Source organism: Aulonocara sp. 'chitande type north' Nkhata Bay, linkage group LG4 (assembly GCF_057382095.1).
Source record: "Aulonocara sp. 'chitande type north' Nkhata Bay isolate Kocher_YH1m ecotype deep benthic linkage group LG4, A_spYH_male_GT1.1, whole genome shotgun sequence".
Classification (NCBI taxonomy): domain Eukaryota; kingdom Metazoa; phylum Chordata; class Actinopteri; order Cichliformes; family Cichlidae; genus Aulonocara; species Aulonocara sp. 'chitande type north' Nkhata Bay.
This window is the reverse complement of record NC_141347.1, coordinates 28802130-28820102: the sequence shown is the minus strand read 5'-3', so window position 1 is coordinate 28820102 and position 17973 is coordinate 28802130. Positions and strand designations below refer to the sequence as shown.

Sequence of the window (17973 nt, the reverse complement as noted above, 5' to 3'; positions counted from 1 at the left end):
GTAGAAGAGCATTAACTATCCTTATGTACACTGTCTGAGGTAGCAATACTGGGGTTTTATACTCTAGATATCCCAGAGCACACTTGTTCTTCAAAGCTTAGCTCGAAGGATATTTTTATTTAGCATTAAAATAATATATTATGGCCATAAAACTTCTGTCCTCAAAAAGTTGCAGCTGTCGTTTAGTTATGTCTCTTATGTCTGTTTAACTATAACTGTCATGTCATTATGTTCAATTAATATCTTTTATTTAATTTGATCTTTTTAATTGCATCTTTAAAGATATAACTGAAAACTCAATTTCGTAACTGGCTCACGTGCATATAAGTCCAACACCGTGTTTTACCAGCAAAATAAAATCAAGAAGCGCTTATTCCACGATCATCGTTTTGGCTGTCATACCAGGGTCAATAAATGCAATAAAGACTATTAGAGAAGATGGTTCAAATGTGCCATAATTGTGGGGAAAAAAGAAGGTCAGGTGAGACAAGCACGAGGATCTAAAAACACTAAATAACAACATGTGCTGTCTGATAACAGATTACACTAACCTACCTACTAACTGGATTTAACCTTCATTTGGTTTTCTAAACATCATTTAACTCAATAATCACACCCCAGGGAAAATAAATAAATAATAGGTCAGCATGATCCACTTCCTGGGATTAAAACGTGCATGAATTATGAACATCAGACTTAGCCAACTATTTCCTTAGCCGAATGAGCTTTTCTTCAACTGTCGTGAATGACGAATCGGCAGTGGCGTCAATTAGTGAAATGAGCCGAGAAACACACACCAGCAGCAGCAAGCAGCACTTCGCAGAGTCTGTGAGTCAGACAAGCAGGTGAAAGAAGGAAACAGGACGCAGCTGCAGTTCGCAGATCACGGTCAAAGCCAGCACAGAGACACGCTGTTTTATATCTGTCTTTCCTCTCACTCCGTCACACCTCCTGCCTGTTGCACACTTTGTCTGCAGCAGTGGTTCTGTCGCGCTACAAGCATGGCTGCCATCAAGGCTTTGGAGCAGTGGTGTAAAATGCAATGTGAGGGCTACAGAGATGTGGCCATCACCAACATGACCACTTCATTCAGGAACGGGTTGGCTTTTTGTGCGCTAATACACAAGTACAGACCGGACCTGATGTAAGTATTGAAAACTTTTTCTTTTCTCCCAAAACTTTACTTTACTTTGGTTTGGTCAAGTTCTTTAATAACTGTAATACATATAGACAGCCTGCCTCCTCCAATAATTTACCCTTATTTTGTTTTTAATATGTTAGTTGTATAAGTACTAACTTAAGTGATCCCTATTCTTATTTCTGTGTTTTATTAATACATTGTCATTTGTCCAGTTTCACAGTGCTGTTTTTTTTCTTCTTTTAAACATATTTTTTTCTACATGCTGTAAAAGAGCTATTCTGGGTAGTTGAGGTAACTTCTCTGTGTTCATTGTATTCCTGTTTTCCCAGAGACTATGACTCACTCAGAAAGGAGGATGTGTTTGAGAACAACAGACTGGTAAGATGTCAAGATGTTCAGCCTTCGTCTTACTGAGAGGAGCAGACTTCATGCACAAACTGCAAAATCTGATGTAGCAGAAAACATCCACTTCATTAACCCCAGACATGACGGGCCACGCAGCAACACGCTGTTTGTTCTTGCCTTGGCATCTATGCAGCAGATTGGACAAATATTTAGCTGTTTCAATTTTCACAGCACAGCAGATTAAGCAAAAGCCATATCTCTCTACTAATTTTAGACTCCTGTCAAACTCAACCTTTCTCAATCTTTGCTCTTGCTCTGTCCGTTTGAACTCATCTATTCGGTTAACCCCTGCGTGACATGAGCAGCACAGCTGGGACCTCTCCATTATTTAGTTTTCTAACCTCTTGCCGGCTTCCTCTGAGGGTTACAGGCCCTGCAGTAAGTGTGCTACAGTACGCGCTCCGTACGACTTCCTTGTTGTTTTCGATCATCTTGGCTGTGTCAGCAGCAAACCTGACCTCAGGGGAGAGGCTCTCAAGTCTATTCATTTTGAATGAGGCTTTACTGTTGTCTGCCACTCGGTCCTTATGGTGACTGTTCTCTTGAAGACACTGCTGATACATACATCTTGAATGGTATACGAGAACAAAACGATTTGTGGGCAAAGAGCTGTGTGTTTGGTCAAGGTTAAGTTTGATACACTGCTGAAGATGCTCCCTCTACTGAAACATGAGAGAGCACCTGGTAATTCACACCCTTTCTATATTTCATGAATGGTGTCACGCTTCTTACAGGTAGGGCTGGATGATAAATTGGATTTTAATTTCAGGTACAATCTAGTATGAAATTGCTTCTTAGAATTCATTTTCACCATAAAGCTCTAATTTTGTTTTGTGTTAGAAATAAAGCACACCCCTTTACCTGACAGTGGTGTGTTTTTACACTCTAAAAGCCTAAGCTATTTAGTTCAGCTCAAGCCACGTGGACAGAAAGCAAGCCTTTTGTTCAACAAGACCTATCGAGAGAAGTAATTGAAGGAAGGATTCTGTAGGAGAACATGGTCATTGGAAACCGATTTTTTTTTTTTAATCCCAGCTGCCTTTATTTGCAGGGTCTTTAACATGGTCTGCAATGGAGGAGTTGGCCTATGCTCCTCCTCCTGTTGCCAGCAGCGGAGGTCTTCTGATGTTTATGAGTTCCCTGGGCCTCTTGTTGCCCTTATCTGAACCCACAGACGTCTCACAGTGGAGGCCAGCAGAGCAACCGGTTGCTTCATAGTCAAAAACATCCACTATTCTGTACCTATGGGCCCAACTCCTGATTGAACACCCATTTTCCCTATCTCCGATACTCTGTTATTTATTTTTATATTACTGGAGGTTTAGGAAAATCCACCATGTACAGGGATAGGGGGTGGTGGTGGGGTTAAAGGTGAGTAAATTCTATATATTTTAATTTAATAAATAACCATGTTAGACTTTTTTTTTCCTCCCCATGAGCTGAAATTTGTGGTTTTGTCCACTTAAACTCCTCAGTATCCCCTTCTTTTTATATATGCCCACTTGCTATTCCGTAAGGCTTTTCTTTAAATTTAATGAGCATATCCAGGCTGATCCTAAACAATGCACTGATATCCCGCTCTTCCCATCCTCTTTCTTATCCCTACAAGCTCACAGGAAGTGTGCCATTCATTATAGAGCCCTTTCCAAACCTCCTAGGGTTGTGCCACAGAATACCGCCAGTCTATTTAAAGTAAATTGTATTGTGTGACATATTTACACATGCTGTAACTGTAGGAGGTAGCCCAGCCAATGCCATGCTTTTACATGGAAAAAGTGCTTTGGATATGCCTACTTTGTTTGTCATATTTAGTTGGAGTTGGGGGCTGTTGGTTAAACTTTGATTTATTTTTTTCTCTTAAGGCTTTTCAGATCGCAGAGGAGAAGCTGGGGATCCCAGCTTTGTTAGATGCAGAGGACATGGTGGCTTTAAGGATCCCAGACAGGCTGAGCATTCTTACCTACGTCTCCCAGTACTACAACTACTTCAAAGGACGGCCTCCCAGTGAGAATATGTCTGCTTTAAAAATCCCTAGCAACTGCATTTGAGTAGTTCATCCTCTTTAATTCTGAGCTTTTTCCTTATATATTTCTTTTTTATGTACAGGCTGAGGTATTTTTTTCCCCCAACTCTTTGACACTAATGATGTTTTACTGTCTTCAGTGGGAGGTGTAAAAAGGCCAGCAGAGGGCTCCAAGGAGGAGCCATCGGAGAAAAAAAACCTCCCAGTGGTTGCCAAAAGCTTTGTATCTAAAACTGCCACTGAGAGTTGTTTACCTTCCACTCACACAGCTCAGACCTCACCCAAATTGGCAAGAGCTTCTACTCAGGTCAGTAGTCATGTCAAACGGCACGTCATCAGTCAGCTAAAATTAAGGCTGTGTGTTAAAACGTCTTTCTTTTACACACCTTTGCTTTTTAAAGGAATAATATTTAGGATTAAACATAGCATTTATTTTCAGTGGGTCACCAAAGGAATCCTAGGAAAAATGGGATACCTTTCTGGATAAATGTTTTCTCACTTTTGATTCTTTTTCACAGAAGGTAGTTTTGGCTGAAAACCCCAACAAAAACGGGACTCTCAATAGCAAATGTGTTTCATGCAAGGGCCATGTTCATCTTGTTCAGAGGCACTTTGTGGAAGGCAAGCTCTATCACAGAAGCTGTTTCAAGTAAGAATTTAATCTATATTCATAGATGTTTTTCCCCCTGCACAGGGGCTTATTCCATTAATAATTTAATATTAATAAACTTCCACCACCAGGTGTGGCGAGTGCGCCAGCGTACTCCATGTAGGCAGTTACAAACCTGGGACGGATCCAGACACTTTTATCTGTAACTCCCACCAGAACACTTCCAAGACTTCCTCCTCTGAGGCTCTGATCAAAAATGGTCTCACCAGTTCAGCTGCGCGACCACTAAATGATGCCAGCCTAAAACGGCCTTCACCACACCCCCCTTCGGTGTTGTCAGCCCCACTGAATAATGTTTTGAAACCAGTTGCTCCTACTCCAACCTCCCAGTCCTGGACGGCCTCAGCCCAGAAGACACAGGCTGCCCGGCAGAAGTTTTTCCAGACTGTGCCACAAGTTACTGAAATCTCCAAAGTCAACAACAGGAAGCCAACAGAGCAATCAAGTGTTCAAGTAAGGCCAAAGGTCCCGACTGATGATGATGATGATGATGATCGAAAGAGCCAGTCGAGGGTAATGGTTGGAAAAAAACTAGCAGAGCAAAACTACAACAATAATAACAAACGCCCATTTACAATCCGATCGGCGGATGAGAGATGGTGAGCATTGCATTAATATACAATCTATAGCCATGAATGCACTGTCCTTCTGAAGGAAACTTTCCCACAGTCTTTTTTTTTAAAGCTGATGGTGAGGGCTTTCTCTGTCCCCAGGTTTGGTGATGAGCCAAGTTTAGCTGACAGCTCTGCTTTGAAAAAGGATAAATGCAGCCAAGCCTCAGCAGGAAACTACGCAGGACAGCCCTCCACCACTCAGGCAAACAATAAGGAATTGCCATGTCTAAAGGCCATCAATAAAGACAACACAGGGCCAACAACTGTACACAAAACCACCAAAGGCAAGCTCCACTAAATTCATTTTACTTGTGTCTGATCCATTATTTGACATCCAGCCAGCATCCACCCACCCCCACCATTCAGTCTGTCTCTCACATTCCTAGAAAACAAAGCCCTTTTGTCATTTTTGCCCTATTTATAAAACCAGTGCATCTCGCATGCTGATAGCTGACATTTTAATTCCTGTCTCACACTAATGAACTTTCATAGTTGAACTGTCATTCTCCTGGGATGGATGTGCATGCACGGGTGTCACATTCTGACTGTCGGTGGGTTTGTAGACAGAAATACAATTACTGGTGGGTCTATTGAGAATGGTTTTTCAGTCACTTTTACTTTTAGCATTGATGGAAGTTTTCCAGACATGGAAATGAAGTCTGTTTCTTACTAATATTAACCATATGTTGACTGGACATTACGCCAAGGTCAGTGATTAAAGCATCATTTTGTTCTTGTGTGCAGACGAGAATGTGGAGCGCAATCATTTTATTGGAGTGCTGTGAATACCGGTACCTAGATAATGAAACCAGTAACTGTGCGCTTGACAGCTGTTTAGACGAGTGTGACACACGAGTCGAGGGAAGGTTTTTTTTTTTTTTTTTTTTTTTTTTTTGTTTGTTTTGTTTATTGTGTACAATAACTTGGAAGTGCCGCGAGTGTGCACGTCACTGACAAAGCAGATGTCTCATAAGCTGCAATGCGCCATCTTCTCTCGTTCTAAAAGTTTTAAAACGGTAGTTACACAAGATTATAAGGTGAAGTGTAATGACGGATTTACCATTGTGCTTTTTATTCGCCAAGGTTAATGCAGAGTTAGACGTTTGTGATCATTGCGATTCGTGTTATTGTTGTCAGCAAGATTATGAAAAAGACTGCCAAGTGAGATGCTGGGAAACTTGGTGGCGATGTCGATCACAGGCACAAGAACCACCTCTGAAATTTTGAAACGCTTTCTTTGAATTGAGGAAAGTATCGTTGATCTTTGTGGAGGAATGCCCTTCTGCTTCAGCAAGAAAAAATGAATCGTTGGAATCAACATCATTTTAATCACGGTTGTTTCAGCTGTTTATCAAGCAAGTCCTTTCTTAAATGCAGTGATATGCCGTTATAGTTTTCCCATCTAAGTATTCATGGTCTTTGGAGACTAGCAATAATGATCTTATTTTTCATTTTTGATTTTACTTTCTGTCGTTTCTCTGCAGATCCAGTATACCATGAGTGGCAAAGAAAACCTGTTAAAACCGAACTCGGGCTAAAGTAAGTATTTGCAGTTACTTGGCTGAAAGTTGAAAAGCTGCACAAGTGGACCAGAATGTCTTGAAAGACTTGCCTTGAAATACATCTGACCTATCAGATTATTTACTCTCCAGAACGCAGAATCATCTTCGTCCATCTCTTTTATTGCTGACTGGCTCAAAGTGGAGCCGCTAGTTCTATCCCCCATCTTAACAAGTCCCGAGGAGTGCAAGGCCTGAACTCCTGCTTTCCTACTCCTTAACACTAGATTTTCTCATTTCTAACCCCTGCTGATGATTCCTCAACTGTTTTCATCACCTTTTTAACATTTCAAAATTTAAGGTGAGGTTGTTACTCGTCTGACCTATTAGTACATTTCACCTGTGTCGGATTAATGCCTCTGTATTAAAATAATAAGTTCATTTCTTTGTTTATATCTTACAGAGATGCTGAACCTGAAGCTTTTACTGAAAATCATAAAGCTGAATTCATGTCCACACCTCCATCTAATGTCTCAATTAGTCCAACAAGGCTTCCTCTGGCTCAAACACCTGCAGCACCAGGAGTTAGCTTTGCTCTGTTTGATCCTGCGTGCTTTAGGGAAGTCAGTCCCCAGAAACCTCAGCCTGCCTCTGAAATCCTAGGTGAGAGGCTTCTTTGCATTATAATGAGAGACATTTGTCTGCTGATATATTAAATGAATTGAGTGTTTGATGTCAAAGTGAACCAGAACTAGCTTGCAAGGAACCTCTCTGTAAAGGTTTTGGTGACTCAAGCTGTTTTGTCTTGGCCATTTTCATGTTTAAATAACAAAGTTCAGTCATGTGTTAATGGAATCAATTAATACACACTGAGAGCAGCAATACCCAAGTAAAGCAAATGTATGTGTATTTTATTTTATTTATTTGGCTAACTTATTCAAGCTCTTGAAGAATCTAAAGCGACATAATGAAACTATGAAGTTGGTGGAAAATTTGCACTTTCATCTATTAAGATGGTAAAATAGATGTACTTTGAATTTGGGGGTAGGGTGATTGGGTTCTAACCAAAAATATTATCTATAATCTAGACTGTATGAGAAGTCGAGAGCATCAACACAAAGAATGAAATACATTCTTGGTGGTTTGTGTAAATTTTATGCCAGTTTTAGTTGGCTTATTTTAATGAAAACTATAAATGTGAACCTCATGGTTTTGCTTGAGGAAATGCTAAATGACTCACTCTAGCCAATGGGACCCATCCTGTGTATGCTCTGAACGTCCACAAAATTATACACACCCTATTGTATTAGTTCCCATATTAAACAAACAAAATGAAAACAAAGTTTTGTGAACTCTGCACTTCTGCAGTGTTTAAGGCCTCTTCTCTTTATTTTAGATTTTAAATTTGGGAGTTGCTTGCCTGTGAAATCCTCACCCAGACTGCCAGCTGTGAAATCTATTAGCTCTTCAACTACTTTTCCAGCCAATCATGGAAATCCATCAGGTTGTTTCCCATCTTTTTAATAGCTATCAAAGCCAAATATACATGATTTCAGATTTCTTGTTGATTTCATATGAAAAGTGTATAAATACATTTAAAAAAAATGTATTTTACTGAAAACAGGTTAAGTCATATGTGACAATACTTTTCTAAAAAGCTGCCATGAAAGAACTATCTAATCCTATTTTATCTACCTCTTAGCTGCTAAAAAGGGAAAGTATTTGTCACCCACCAACGCCTCCAGGACTGAAATGAGGTCACCCTCTGTAAGTTCCCTCCATTAAGTCTCTTAAGAGATTAATTAACAGCTCTACAAATATGCTTTCATTACATTCCCAGCAAAAAATGGATGACCTTCTTTACATTAAAGTGGCCAAAGTCAGAATTTTCAAATTACGATAATCTTTACTTGACAGTGACTCTTAAATTCTCTGTTTTGCACCAGGTAAGGTCTTATCATATCCCAATGGAGCAGATTGAAAGGCAGCTGAATGATATTGAGACAAACTTGGCTCATTTGGAGAAGGAGGGTGTGGAGCTGGAACAGAAGCTTCGAAGCTGTGAGGAAGGTACGTTTTATGTCTTCCACTTCTCCTTTTTACTTGTAAAAACATACAAATATTAAACAATGCAATCAATAGTCCACTTTCAGACATGGTTCATGAGACATTTAGTAGCTGGCTTTTCACTCTTAACTCTGCAGCGTAGTTCCATATTATTTCTGAACAAGTGAGAGCAGTAGTGTGGTAATAAGCTGGATATGATAAGTTAAAGATATGGAAATGGCAAGTTACCACATCTTGATTACAAATGAATATCATGTGATATCTTACATTACTAATTACTTTAGTAATATTACACTGAAATTTTATAAGGGGCCAAAATCTAGGGGCAATACAATGAAAACATAGATGCCTTTGAGGCAAACCCAATTAATCATACAGTATATTGGTAATGATATCATAACTTGTTAGGAATACATATACGTTGCATCTGTGCATTTACATTTTTCATACAGTGATTTTTTTTTTTTTTTTTTTTTTTTAAGTGGTAGTAACCTCATAATCATAAGGTTATTTTGGGTGATGCTTTACCATATCAGGATAGTATTATCATACTATGATGATGGGATTATGGGATCTAGCATTTCCCCTTACTCACAAGGTCACAATGCAAATATTATCTTTTTTTCCTTCAATAATAATGATTATTATTATTTGTAAATATTATGTTTAATGTTGTGGCATATTGTCTATTGTAGTTTCTTATTTCTATGGTAATGTAAAAACCAGGAATCAGGGTTTCAAAATACTGATTTGTATCTAATTCCATGTTAATAACCTCTTAAAGCAAAAGCTACTACATCTTTCCATACAATCATCACATTGCTTGAAGTATGATTATCTGGAAACGTGAAGGATTTTCTGTGTAATAACAAGAAGTTTGAGCTGCAAGATGATTATACTAAATTTTATTGCGGCATCTCCTTTTTTATTTTATTTTATCCTATCCCATCTGTAACATCTATATCGCTGCATATGACCAATTATGACATCTGTATATGTGGATCGGACTAAGCTAGGTAATATTTAATACCTGGCCATTTCTGAACAAGAGGGGGGTTGGTAGACCCTTCACCGCTATGTTGGTTTGAATGAGGTAATATTCTAAAGCAAAATGTGTCTTGCAATAACCTTAAACTAAAATTTGACATCATATTTTTGTTTGAACTGCTGAATCACTCTGCTGCATTGGTGAGTTGTATCTTGGGTGCTTCACACATGTGCTCACCATCAGCTGAAGGTGTGTGTGTGTGACATGCATGCCATTTCTATTAGTGTTTCAGTCAAATGAGGTGAGAGGCACAGCTAGCCCACAGGGATGTTGCGTCTCCTTTGAGGTAGTAGGAGTAGGGGGCCTTATTGCTTTGCTCAAGGTCAACATGACTTGGATATAGTAATAAATTTTTATATATATATTTATATGTGTGTATTCTGGTCGATTGCTTTTTTTTTTTTTCTTTCTACATGCCACCCAGGAAGCCTGAGCATGTCAGTTGGCCAGAATTTAACATCATTTCCACACTACCTAGGAGATCATCTACTTCTCAACTGGAATTTGTTGGCATAAAAACTAAACCCTGGCACTCAGGTTCAGTTCAGAATCAAATCATGTTTGTTCTGGTAATGACAGGATGTGTGGGGCTCTGTCCTCTGTCTCTGCAGCTCGCTCTCTGTTGTAAATGTGACTTGACTGATTGGTCGCTAATTAGGATTAGCAAAATATTCAGCCTAAAATCAATTGATCCACCTACTCGGGTATGACTCGGTGAAGCAGCAAATTTAAGCACTGTTTCAGTGCATGTCGGAGTACTGTGGTGGACCAATACTGAAAAGTATACACCGTATCCTGAAAACCTTAAATATTGAATCATCTTTGATGGTAAATTGCATTGTTCCCTGCATCATGTATCCATAATTCATCCATTCTCACATTTTCTTTAAAATCTGGGTAATAATATAACTTCTCAGGGCTGAAAATGAAATTTTAAAATGCTTCTTTGTATATGTGTGGCCACCAGTTTAACCCCACATAATGAAAGCTTTGGAAAAATATAAGCAGTATTGTTGTGAATGATTTAATTAGTAATTCATTAATTTTTTTTTTTTTACTGGATTGGTTTTTGAGTAAATTGCAAAAAGATGTTTGTCAACAAAACATTGTATTATATTCTAAAGTCGATGCCACAGGAATGATGACTGACAAACTATAAAGTGTCTATAGACAGGTTTTTTGTAACATCATGTTCTGTGACATACATTTTGATATTATTAAAAAAAAAATAGATTCGGGTTTGGCAGGCTAAGCTCCATTTTAAGATTGTTGGCTGTGACATAGTGTCTTAATAAAGGTGACAGCGTGGTTCCAGGATGTGAGTCACTTCTTCTCTTAATAAAAATTGAGAACCACCTACCTGCATATGAGCCAAAATATCCTAACCCCCCCCTTAATTTCTACTTAATGTTTTTCTTGCAAACAGTGAGGTTGAGTCTGCTCAAGTGGGGTATTTTTTTATTTATTTATTTATTTATTTATTTTTTTAAATTTTTATCTTTTTTAAGTTTGCTCTTGGAGTATATCAGTTAACATCAGAACAGCACAAAATATTTGGCTTACGTGAAATGATAAATGTTATGAGCTTGTTAAATAAACATCTAGTCAGTGATTATAATTGCTTGATTTACTACAATATATACACATCAGTGATTATAAAACTTTTTATTTTATCTTTTGAATAAATTCAGCTGAGTGCTACTAACTTGTTTTGCAGATGGAGAAGGTGACATCTTGATGGACCCACTGATGGTCGACTGGTTTAACCTCATTCGAAAAAAACAAATGTTCATTAGGAAAGAATCAGAGCTCATTTACATGTGAGTATTATTGAAGGATCGATGTAGATTGAGAATATTAAATGACCCTTTCTCCATTATTCAGGGAATTATTACTCATTTGGATAATATTTGTTTACACTAGAAAAGGCTTTTGAACAATATTCTTACTTTGACTTGAAAGTTGGATTTCTCTTTATATAATAATAATTATAATAATTATAATGGATACTTTTTTCTCTGCATTTGACCCATTCACTCAGTGAAGCAGTGGGCAGCCCACTAAGCAGGCGCCCGGGGAGCAGTGTGTAGGGACGGTACCTTGCTCAGGGGTACCTCAGGGTAGCCGTTAAGTGGATTCGAACCGCCGACCTTCCGATCATGGGGCGACCACTTTACCTACTGAGCTATCCCTGCCCCAATTTGATTATATTAATTCCAAACCTTATTTATTTTACCTGATACTTTCTTTAAAGATTTTTCCCTCATTGCTTGTACTTTTACTTGCATTTAACATTAGGACAAAAATCAAACTTAACTGAGAAACTCACAATTTTTAGGATTGTTTAGAAGTTTTAGATATAATGTGAGTTTTGAATTAGTATTTGATGTTAAAACTCAGAGCCAGGACTCAAGAGCTGGAGCAGCAGCAGCCAGGTGTTGAGGGGGAACTTCGCAGGCTGCTCGAGAAGCCAGGTAAGCGCTCGGTCTCTTTGCCTGTCAGCATCTGTCTTACTTCTTTTTCCGACATGCGGTTGTTAACATTGTCACAGATCATTTAAAGTCCAGAGAGGAACAACGGCAGGAGAAGAAACTAATGCAGAAATTGATGGAGATCGTGGATGGCAGAAACGCAATTGTGGATGGTCTCGACGAGGACAGGCTGAGGTAACATTATCAATCTTCTAATTAATTCTTAAGTACAATGCAGTTAATCTTAAAGATTGATGTGGTAAAAAGATATGACAGTGCTTAGTTTGATTTTTGGCTAATTTCAGGGAAGTGGAGGAAGATCAGCAGTTGAATAAAATGATGCAAAACCTTGGTAAGCAACATATAAAATGTCTTTTTTTTTTTCTGTTTCAATTTGATTTGAGTTGTTAATATACTGGTTTTGTTGAGAACAGGAGTGAAGAAAGCCAAAAATGAAAGGAAATCCTCAATCTCAAAACTGTTCAGGCGAAGAAGTAAAAGACGCTTTGAATGATCCTAAAGGGGATTATTTGATTTATTTATTTTTATTTTTTACTAAATTGTCATTATTTCTATTGTATTAATATTCCTTTTAAAAATTTAACTTTTTTTATGTATAATTTGTGCTCATGGGAAAGATAACAGAAGAGATCTCAAATTAGGAAGGATGTAACAAGCCATATTTTGTCTATACACCATTTGAAGAAAAAAAAGAAAAAAAAAATTGGTGCAAATGTTTTTGTTTAGAAAATCACTTTCAATTCTTGGTTTGTTGCTACTCCACTGTTGTTCCACTGTTAAGGTTGTTCGTATAGAAAATTCTCATTTTTCTGTTAATATAATTTCAGTCTCACTAAAGTAAAATGAATATCACATTTGGGGATATACTAATTTGTATATATATATATATATATATATATATATATATATATATATATATATATATATATATATATATATTCTTGGAATAAAGTAACCATTTTAAAATCGCACATGGTTTAAAATAAAAGCAGCGTCGAATCAACTGTCATAATGTCAAAATGATGAGGGAACACTGGCTCTTCCACATGTGAATAGGAGTGAGAAGGATAAATGTGTAATCCTTTGCCAGTCTTGAGTCAAAATGAAATTATTTCAGTATTTATTTAATAATGGATTTTAACAAATTTCCTGTAAGGATATTAGAGGGAGCCTTGACAATTAAGTTTGAATGGCTGTGGAGTGTAAAATGGGGAGCCACACATGTTGAACTGTTGGGCTGTAGTTCCTCTCTCAGACTGTACTGTAGGTGGCAGCCTGGGTATGCTGTATCACACGGCAAGAACTTGGAAATCCTATTTGCCACAGTACAGACAGTTAATTTCTTTGCTAATTTTATAAATGCTGCAAAAATGTTCAGCTGTGCTGATGCAATAATGTTATGTGAAAGAGGATTAGGAAGAGCAGTAGCTTATGGCTGGCAAAGGCTTATAAACTATAGGATGTATTGAGCTCTTTATCTTCAAACCTGGTTTAATTAAACATTACTCTTTACTAATATCTGCATCAGAATTGCTCCATACCTGAGCTATTAAAATGTTGAAATGACGTGCGAGGGCACTCATCTGTGAAAATGGCATTTGCTGTGTTTGTAAGGAATGCTCTGTAATGTTGCATTTTAGAAGTGTTATTGAAAGGTGTGTGTATGCGTTCTCCTATTTATAGTATTTTAAAACTTGAAATCTGTTGTCCAATAAATCCTTTGAAGATTAGAACGAACGAGAGGTTGAATTATTTACTCAATAACCGCCTCCTTCCATTTTAAATAGATCCCCAAACTTTTCATCTCTTCCCTCCCCATGTTACAAGCTTCACCAATGACTGTTGATACAATGACACTACCAAGATCAGACATTGCTTTCAGTAAGAAGCCAACAGCACTGGAACTCCTTTGCATTAAAGCTGTGGAGCGATCACGGAGCAGCATCGATGTATGCCTTCATTAAAGCTTTTTAAAGACGGCATCAAGATAATTCACTGGCGTCAATATATCGCAGCTTCTTATAAACTACATATCGCTCATTTTGAGATGCATGAAATTGTGATCATGAACTTGGAACACAATCTTTCTAGCTGAGCACAGTTGAGGATGATATTGGTACAAAATGCCACGCGTGATGTGGGTGACAGTCGAGACTGAATGTGTGATATTAGAGTTAATTAAAGCTTTGCGCCCCATCTACTGCAAATGCTTGCACTTCTGCAATTAAGAATCAAAGGCGAGGGCTTAGTGTCAGGGGGGTGTCTAATACATGGTTTTAACAGGAATGGGACCTGATTTGCCGAGCTCCTAGCGACAAGCATTAACAACAGCCTCAAATTAGAGAGACATTAATATTCATAAGTAAAACAATTCATCCTGTGAATGTGTGATGAAATGGAATCCTCTGAGGTGAGCTCTTGTGTCCAGGCTGCCATCGTTCATTAAAATATGCCATTACCCATGAAGTGCTTAATCTTTATGAAAGGGTGGTGAAATCAGTTTGAACTGCTCGAACAGAAAGGTGGAAATTGTAATATTGTTCAGAACCTTACATTATGTTAATCTTGTGCATTTCGTGACGACGCGATGTCAAACAGTATAGGTTTCTGTGTGTCTCATGAAAATGTACAAAGCATTTTTTTTTCTTTTACTGAAATTAGTCTGTTATTCTATTAATAGGGCGTGAGTTCTTTGTGATGTTCTAGGTTGGCTGTTAGTCTGCCTCTTCCAACACCATCTAAATTCTGTGTGTGTGCGTATGTGTGTTTCGTCTTATTCCAGTCACTGCCAGAGTCTCTGCCACTAGCCTGTAATTATGATCCTCGAGGTAATTTTATCAGGCTCATTAGCTCTGATGAGTAAACGAGAAGCATGCCTCTAATTTATTGGCCATCCAGGCTGGAGACTTAATTCTCATCAGAGAGATCATAATATTTGTATAGAGAGTGAGACTGATACAGTATACATATACACACTTGGTTGCAAAGCTCCTAGAACAACACCGAGGCCAAGACTTTGTGACTTAAAATCAGTAATTACACTACTAAGACAAGCCCGTTTGGATAACTGGGCACATGCTTTAAAAATTACAAAAGATGTGTCTGTGATGAGCAGGGCACAAAACATAGTCGTCTTTTTTTTTTTCTTTTCTTTTTTTGGGGGGGCATTCAGGCATGATTTCAAATGAAAGCCATTGTTTGCATTCTAGGGAGTCTTGAGAGTTTATCTTTCTGCACAAAATTAGATTCTCACACCTCTGCAAACAAAATTGCATTGTTTTGTTCCCTGTTCAATAGAGATTATCCATTTTCTGTGTCAGAGAATGTGTTAAGGGAGCGGTGTAAATATGCTCACCATTTTCAGTGTGTAGAAATTTGCATTGAGGGGAAATTATGCATGCTGGCTAGTGGAAATGAAATGTATAAAGTGCATGACTGGTAGACTTGACAAGTGCAGCTTTCATCCATCTCAAATGAATAATTTTCACTTCCCTTAAACATCCTTAATCCAACCATGTTATCAGCGGGCATGCAGGATTCTGCCAGACTTTCTCCTTAACGGCACAGCAACTTTCAACTTGCCTGAGATTTTGCACTGCAGTTGCTTACCACATGGTCTTAGGGACTCACTCTTATCCTTGCCTGCTGGTTTTGTGGATCAGTAAAATTCCTTCAAAACACAATATATACATAACGCAAGTCTTAATAGATAGCAGAATGTCTCACTCTACCCTCCTCTGTGCAGCCTCAGAGGTCGACTTAATGCACTGTATTTTACCTCTGATTCACATTGGCAGAGAACTCAGAGGATGGTGTCTAAAAAACCTATTTGCTCCGTGGCCCTTTGTCCTCTATTTCAAATTTCAGTGACAGACCCCTCCATGATCCTATAATGTGGTTTGGAAACTCATATGGCTGTAAAGGGATAGAGAAGGATATTCATGGTAAATTACTCATTTATAGCCCAGCATTCAGCATTCCGACTTGTTATTTAGGGACATTTCCTTGTCTTCTTTACTGAAATCCATACTGGTAATGATACTGTACAGCGAAATACATCCCCCACCCCTCACATCCCGGTCCTTTTAATTTATGCATTGTGGCATGTTTTTAAAATGCTAACAAACAATGAAATGTGTAATTGGTGTTTATGCTACTAATCCGCCTGATAGCCTCTAATATGAAGGGTTACCTGGCTATTTTCAATATCCACTTTCTCAGAAGCCTCAGTCTGCGATAAGAATATTAACCTCATCAATTTCAGGTAACTTTCAACGCTTTAACGTCTTGTCTTAAAGACCTACGTGTTAGCAGGAGTCTCAGCCTTGGCATTTAGTGACATTTTAAGCCTTTTAACAGAATCCAGACAGGGATTTGCCGTTTCCACCAAAGGAAAATAATTTATATCCTCCTTTCTGAGAAACTGTGGGTAGAGGGATTAAATACACCAGAGAGATTTGTATGTGGTGCAAGTAAAACAATATTGTGCCTCAGTTAATATATTTCCTTCCATCTACTGTCATGCTTTGAGGAAGTCGGGAGTTGTTACTCATCGGGCTGAATGATGCTCGATGCTTTTCTTGTTTCATTTTCTCCCTTTCGAGGTTTTAAGTGTGTAGGTCATAGCGATGACAGCAGCGTGTACCTGAACTCTTCTTATGACTATGCAATGAGACAATGCGTGTTAGGAGATAAGTGTTGGAGGCAATGAAAAGTCTGACCGAGACCAATTATTTTGCATTCCTCACAGTCAAACTCACTTAAAACCTTTGGAACAACCAAATGCTTTTGCTCCACCCGGACTTATATTTAAAACATAATGATGTCATGTGCACAAGAACAGAAAAAAACCACCACATTTGTGAATGACAGTTTGGAACACAAAAGGTCTTTTCTGTGAGTTGGATGGGTTTTGGAGTGTGTGTGTGTGTGTGTGTGTGTGTGTGTGTGACGGCCGCTGTGTAGTGGAGACATGCAGGGCTCTGTTCTCTCTGTGGGCTGGCAGCTTTGATGCACTGCCTCTCTTATCTCATGCCTGGCAAGGTTAATGAAGTGGTGGCACTTTTGGAGGAAGTAGAAATGGGATGAGTAGCAAAGACCAGAGGAAGCTTGGAGATGAAACGTCCTGCTCTTAGCGGCTGTAAGTGGCAATTTTGGTGAATTACATAGACAATGAGAAAAGGGGTTGTCATCCTCTTAAACACAACAGTCATCTGAATCGGGGAATGGTTGATTGCATCTCTTTCAGCCTGGTTCATATGAAATTACATTAGCATTTAGGCATCACTTGCAGCTTGATCTGTCAAACATCTCTTTATAAGGCCATATTAGTGTTACTACGCAGCACTCAGCCAACATTTAAATCACTTCCTTTTTTTGCTTGAATTATAGTCACGTAGACTAATACACAAACATAATGTAGCACCTTAAATCGACTTGAATGCTCCATGCTAAAGAGAAGTTGCCTTGCGCTTTTTGAGCGTCGGATCATTTTTCATTCGAATCAAAGGAGTTTGTATAGCTTTGAGCCTGGTTTAGTCTGTTCTAGTCCTTTGAATGACTTCTAAAAAGCTGCAGCACCTTTGTCAGTGGCAACAAGTCCCACTTAAGTGAAAGAGTTGGCTTATTTCATTTTGAGTCTTGGATTGTGGTGCTGGTTACAGCTTAAACAAAGGGCAGAAATGCCACCGCTTCTATAAATATAATAACAGCTGATGTGCTGCTAATGCCCTGTATTTTTTTTTTTTTTTTTTACTTTATTTTAATATTCCAATTCCCTTTGCATCTATAAGAGCTAATAGGTAAACAGTCCTGAATGGTAGAAATGAAGCAGGTCTACATGCCAATGAATTAGCATATAGATGAGTTCATCTCATACAAATAGTGCTCTTTTGCCCAGAACTCCCTGTGCTGAGCAAAGATCATGTATGTAAAGTATGCATGCCGGAAATGTAAATTAATCCATTTCAATCATCATTCAATCTAATAACATTTCCCCCCCATCCTTTTCCTCA

At 38.4% G+C, this 17973-nt stretch overlaps 1 protein-coding gene across 2 annotated transcripts; it reads left to right on the top strand.

The window, feature by feature from the left end:
• The first annotated feature begins 690 nt into the window (after positions 1–690).
• micall2a (mical-like 2a) lies at positions 691–12844 on the top strand. Of its 2 annotated transcripts, XM_086289684.1 has the most exons (17): positions 702–1144; positions 1471–1519; positions 3409–3550; positions 3710–3876; positions 4088–4218; positions 4311–4838; positions 4953–5137; positions 6338–6392; positions 6816–7015; positions 7749–7856; positions 8055–8119; positions 8299–8422; positions 11185–11287; positions 11868–11941; positions 12019–12133; positions 12244–12290; positions 12373–12844. In XM_086289684.1, exons 1-17 carry the CDS (start codon positions 1002–1004, stop codon positions 12450–12452), a joined length of 2316 nt encoding a protein of 771 aa, XP_086145810.1. In that variant the 5' UTR covers positions 702–1001; the 3' UTR covers positions 12453–12844. The 2 variants fall into 2 exon arrangements, with proteins under 2 accessions (XP_086145811.1, XP_086145810.1); XM_086289685.1 differs by lacking the exons at positions 11868–11941; positions 12019–12133; positions 12244–12290; positions 12373–12844 and adding an exon at positions 9892–10004 and having other exon boundaries at positions 691–1144.
• Positions 12845–17973: the final 5129 nt, after the last annotated feature.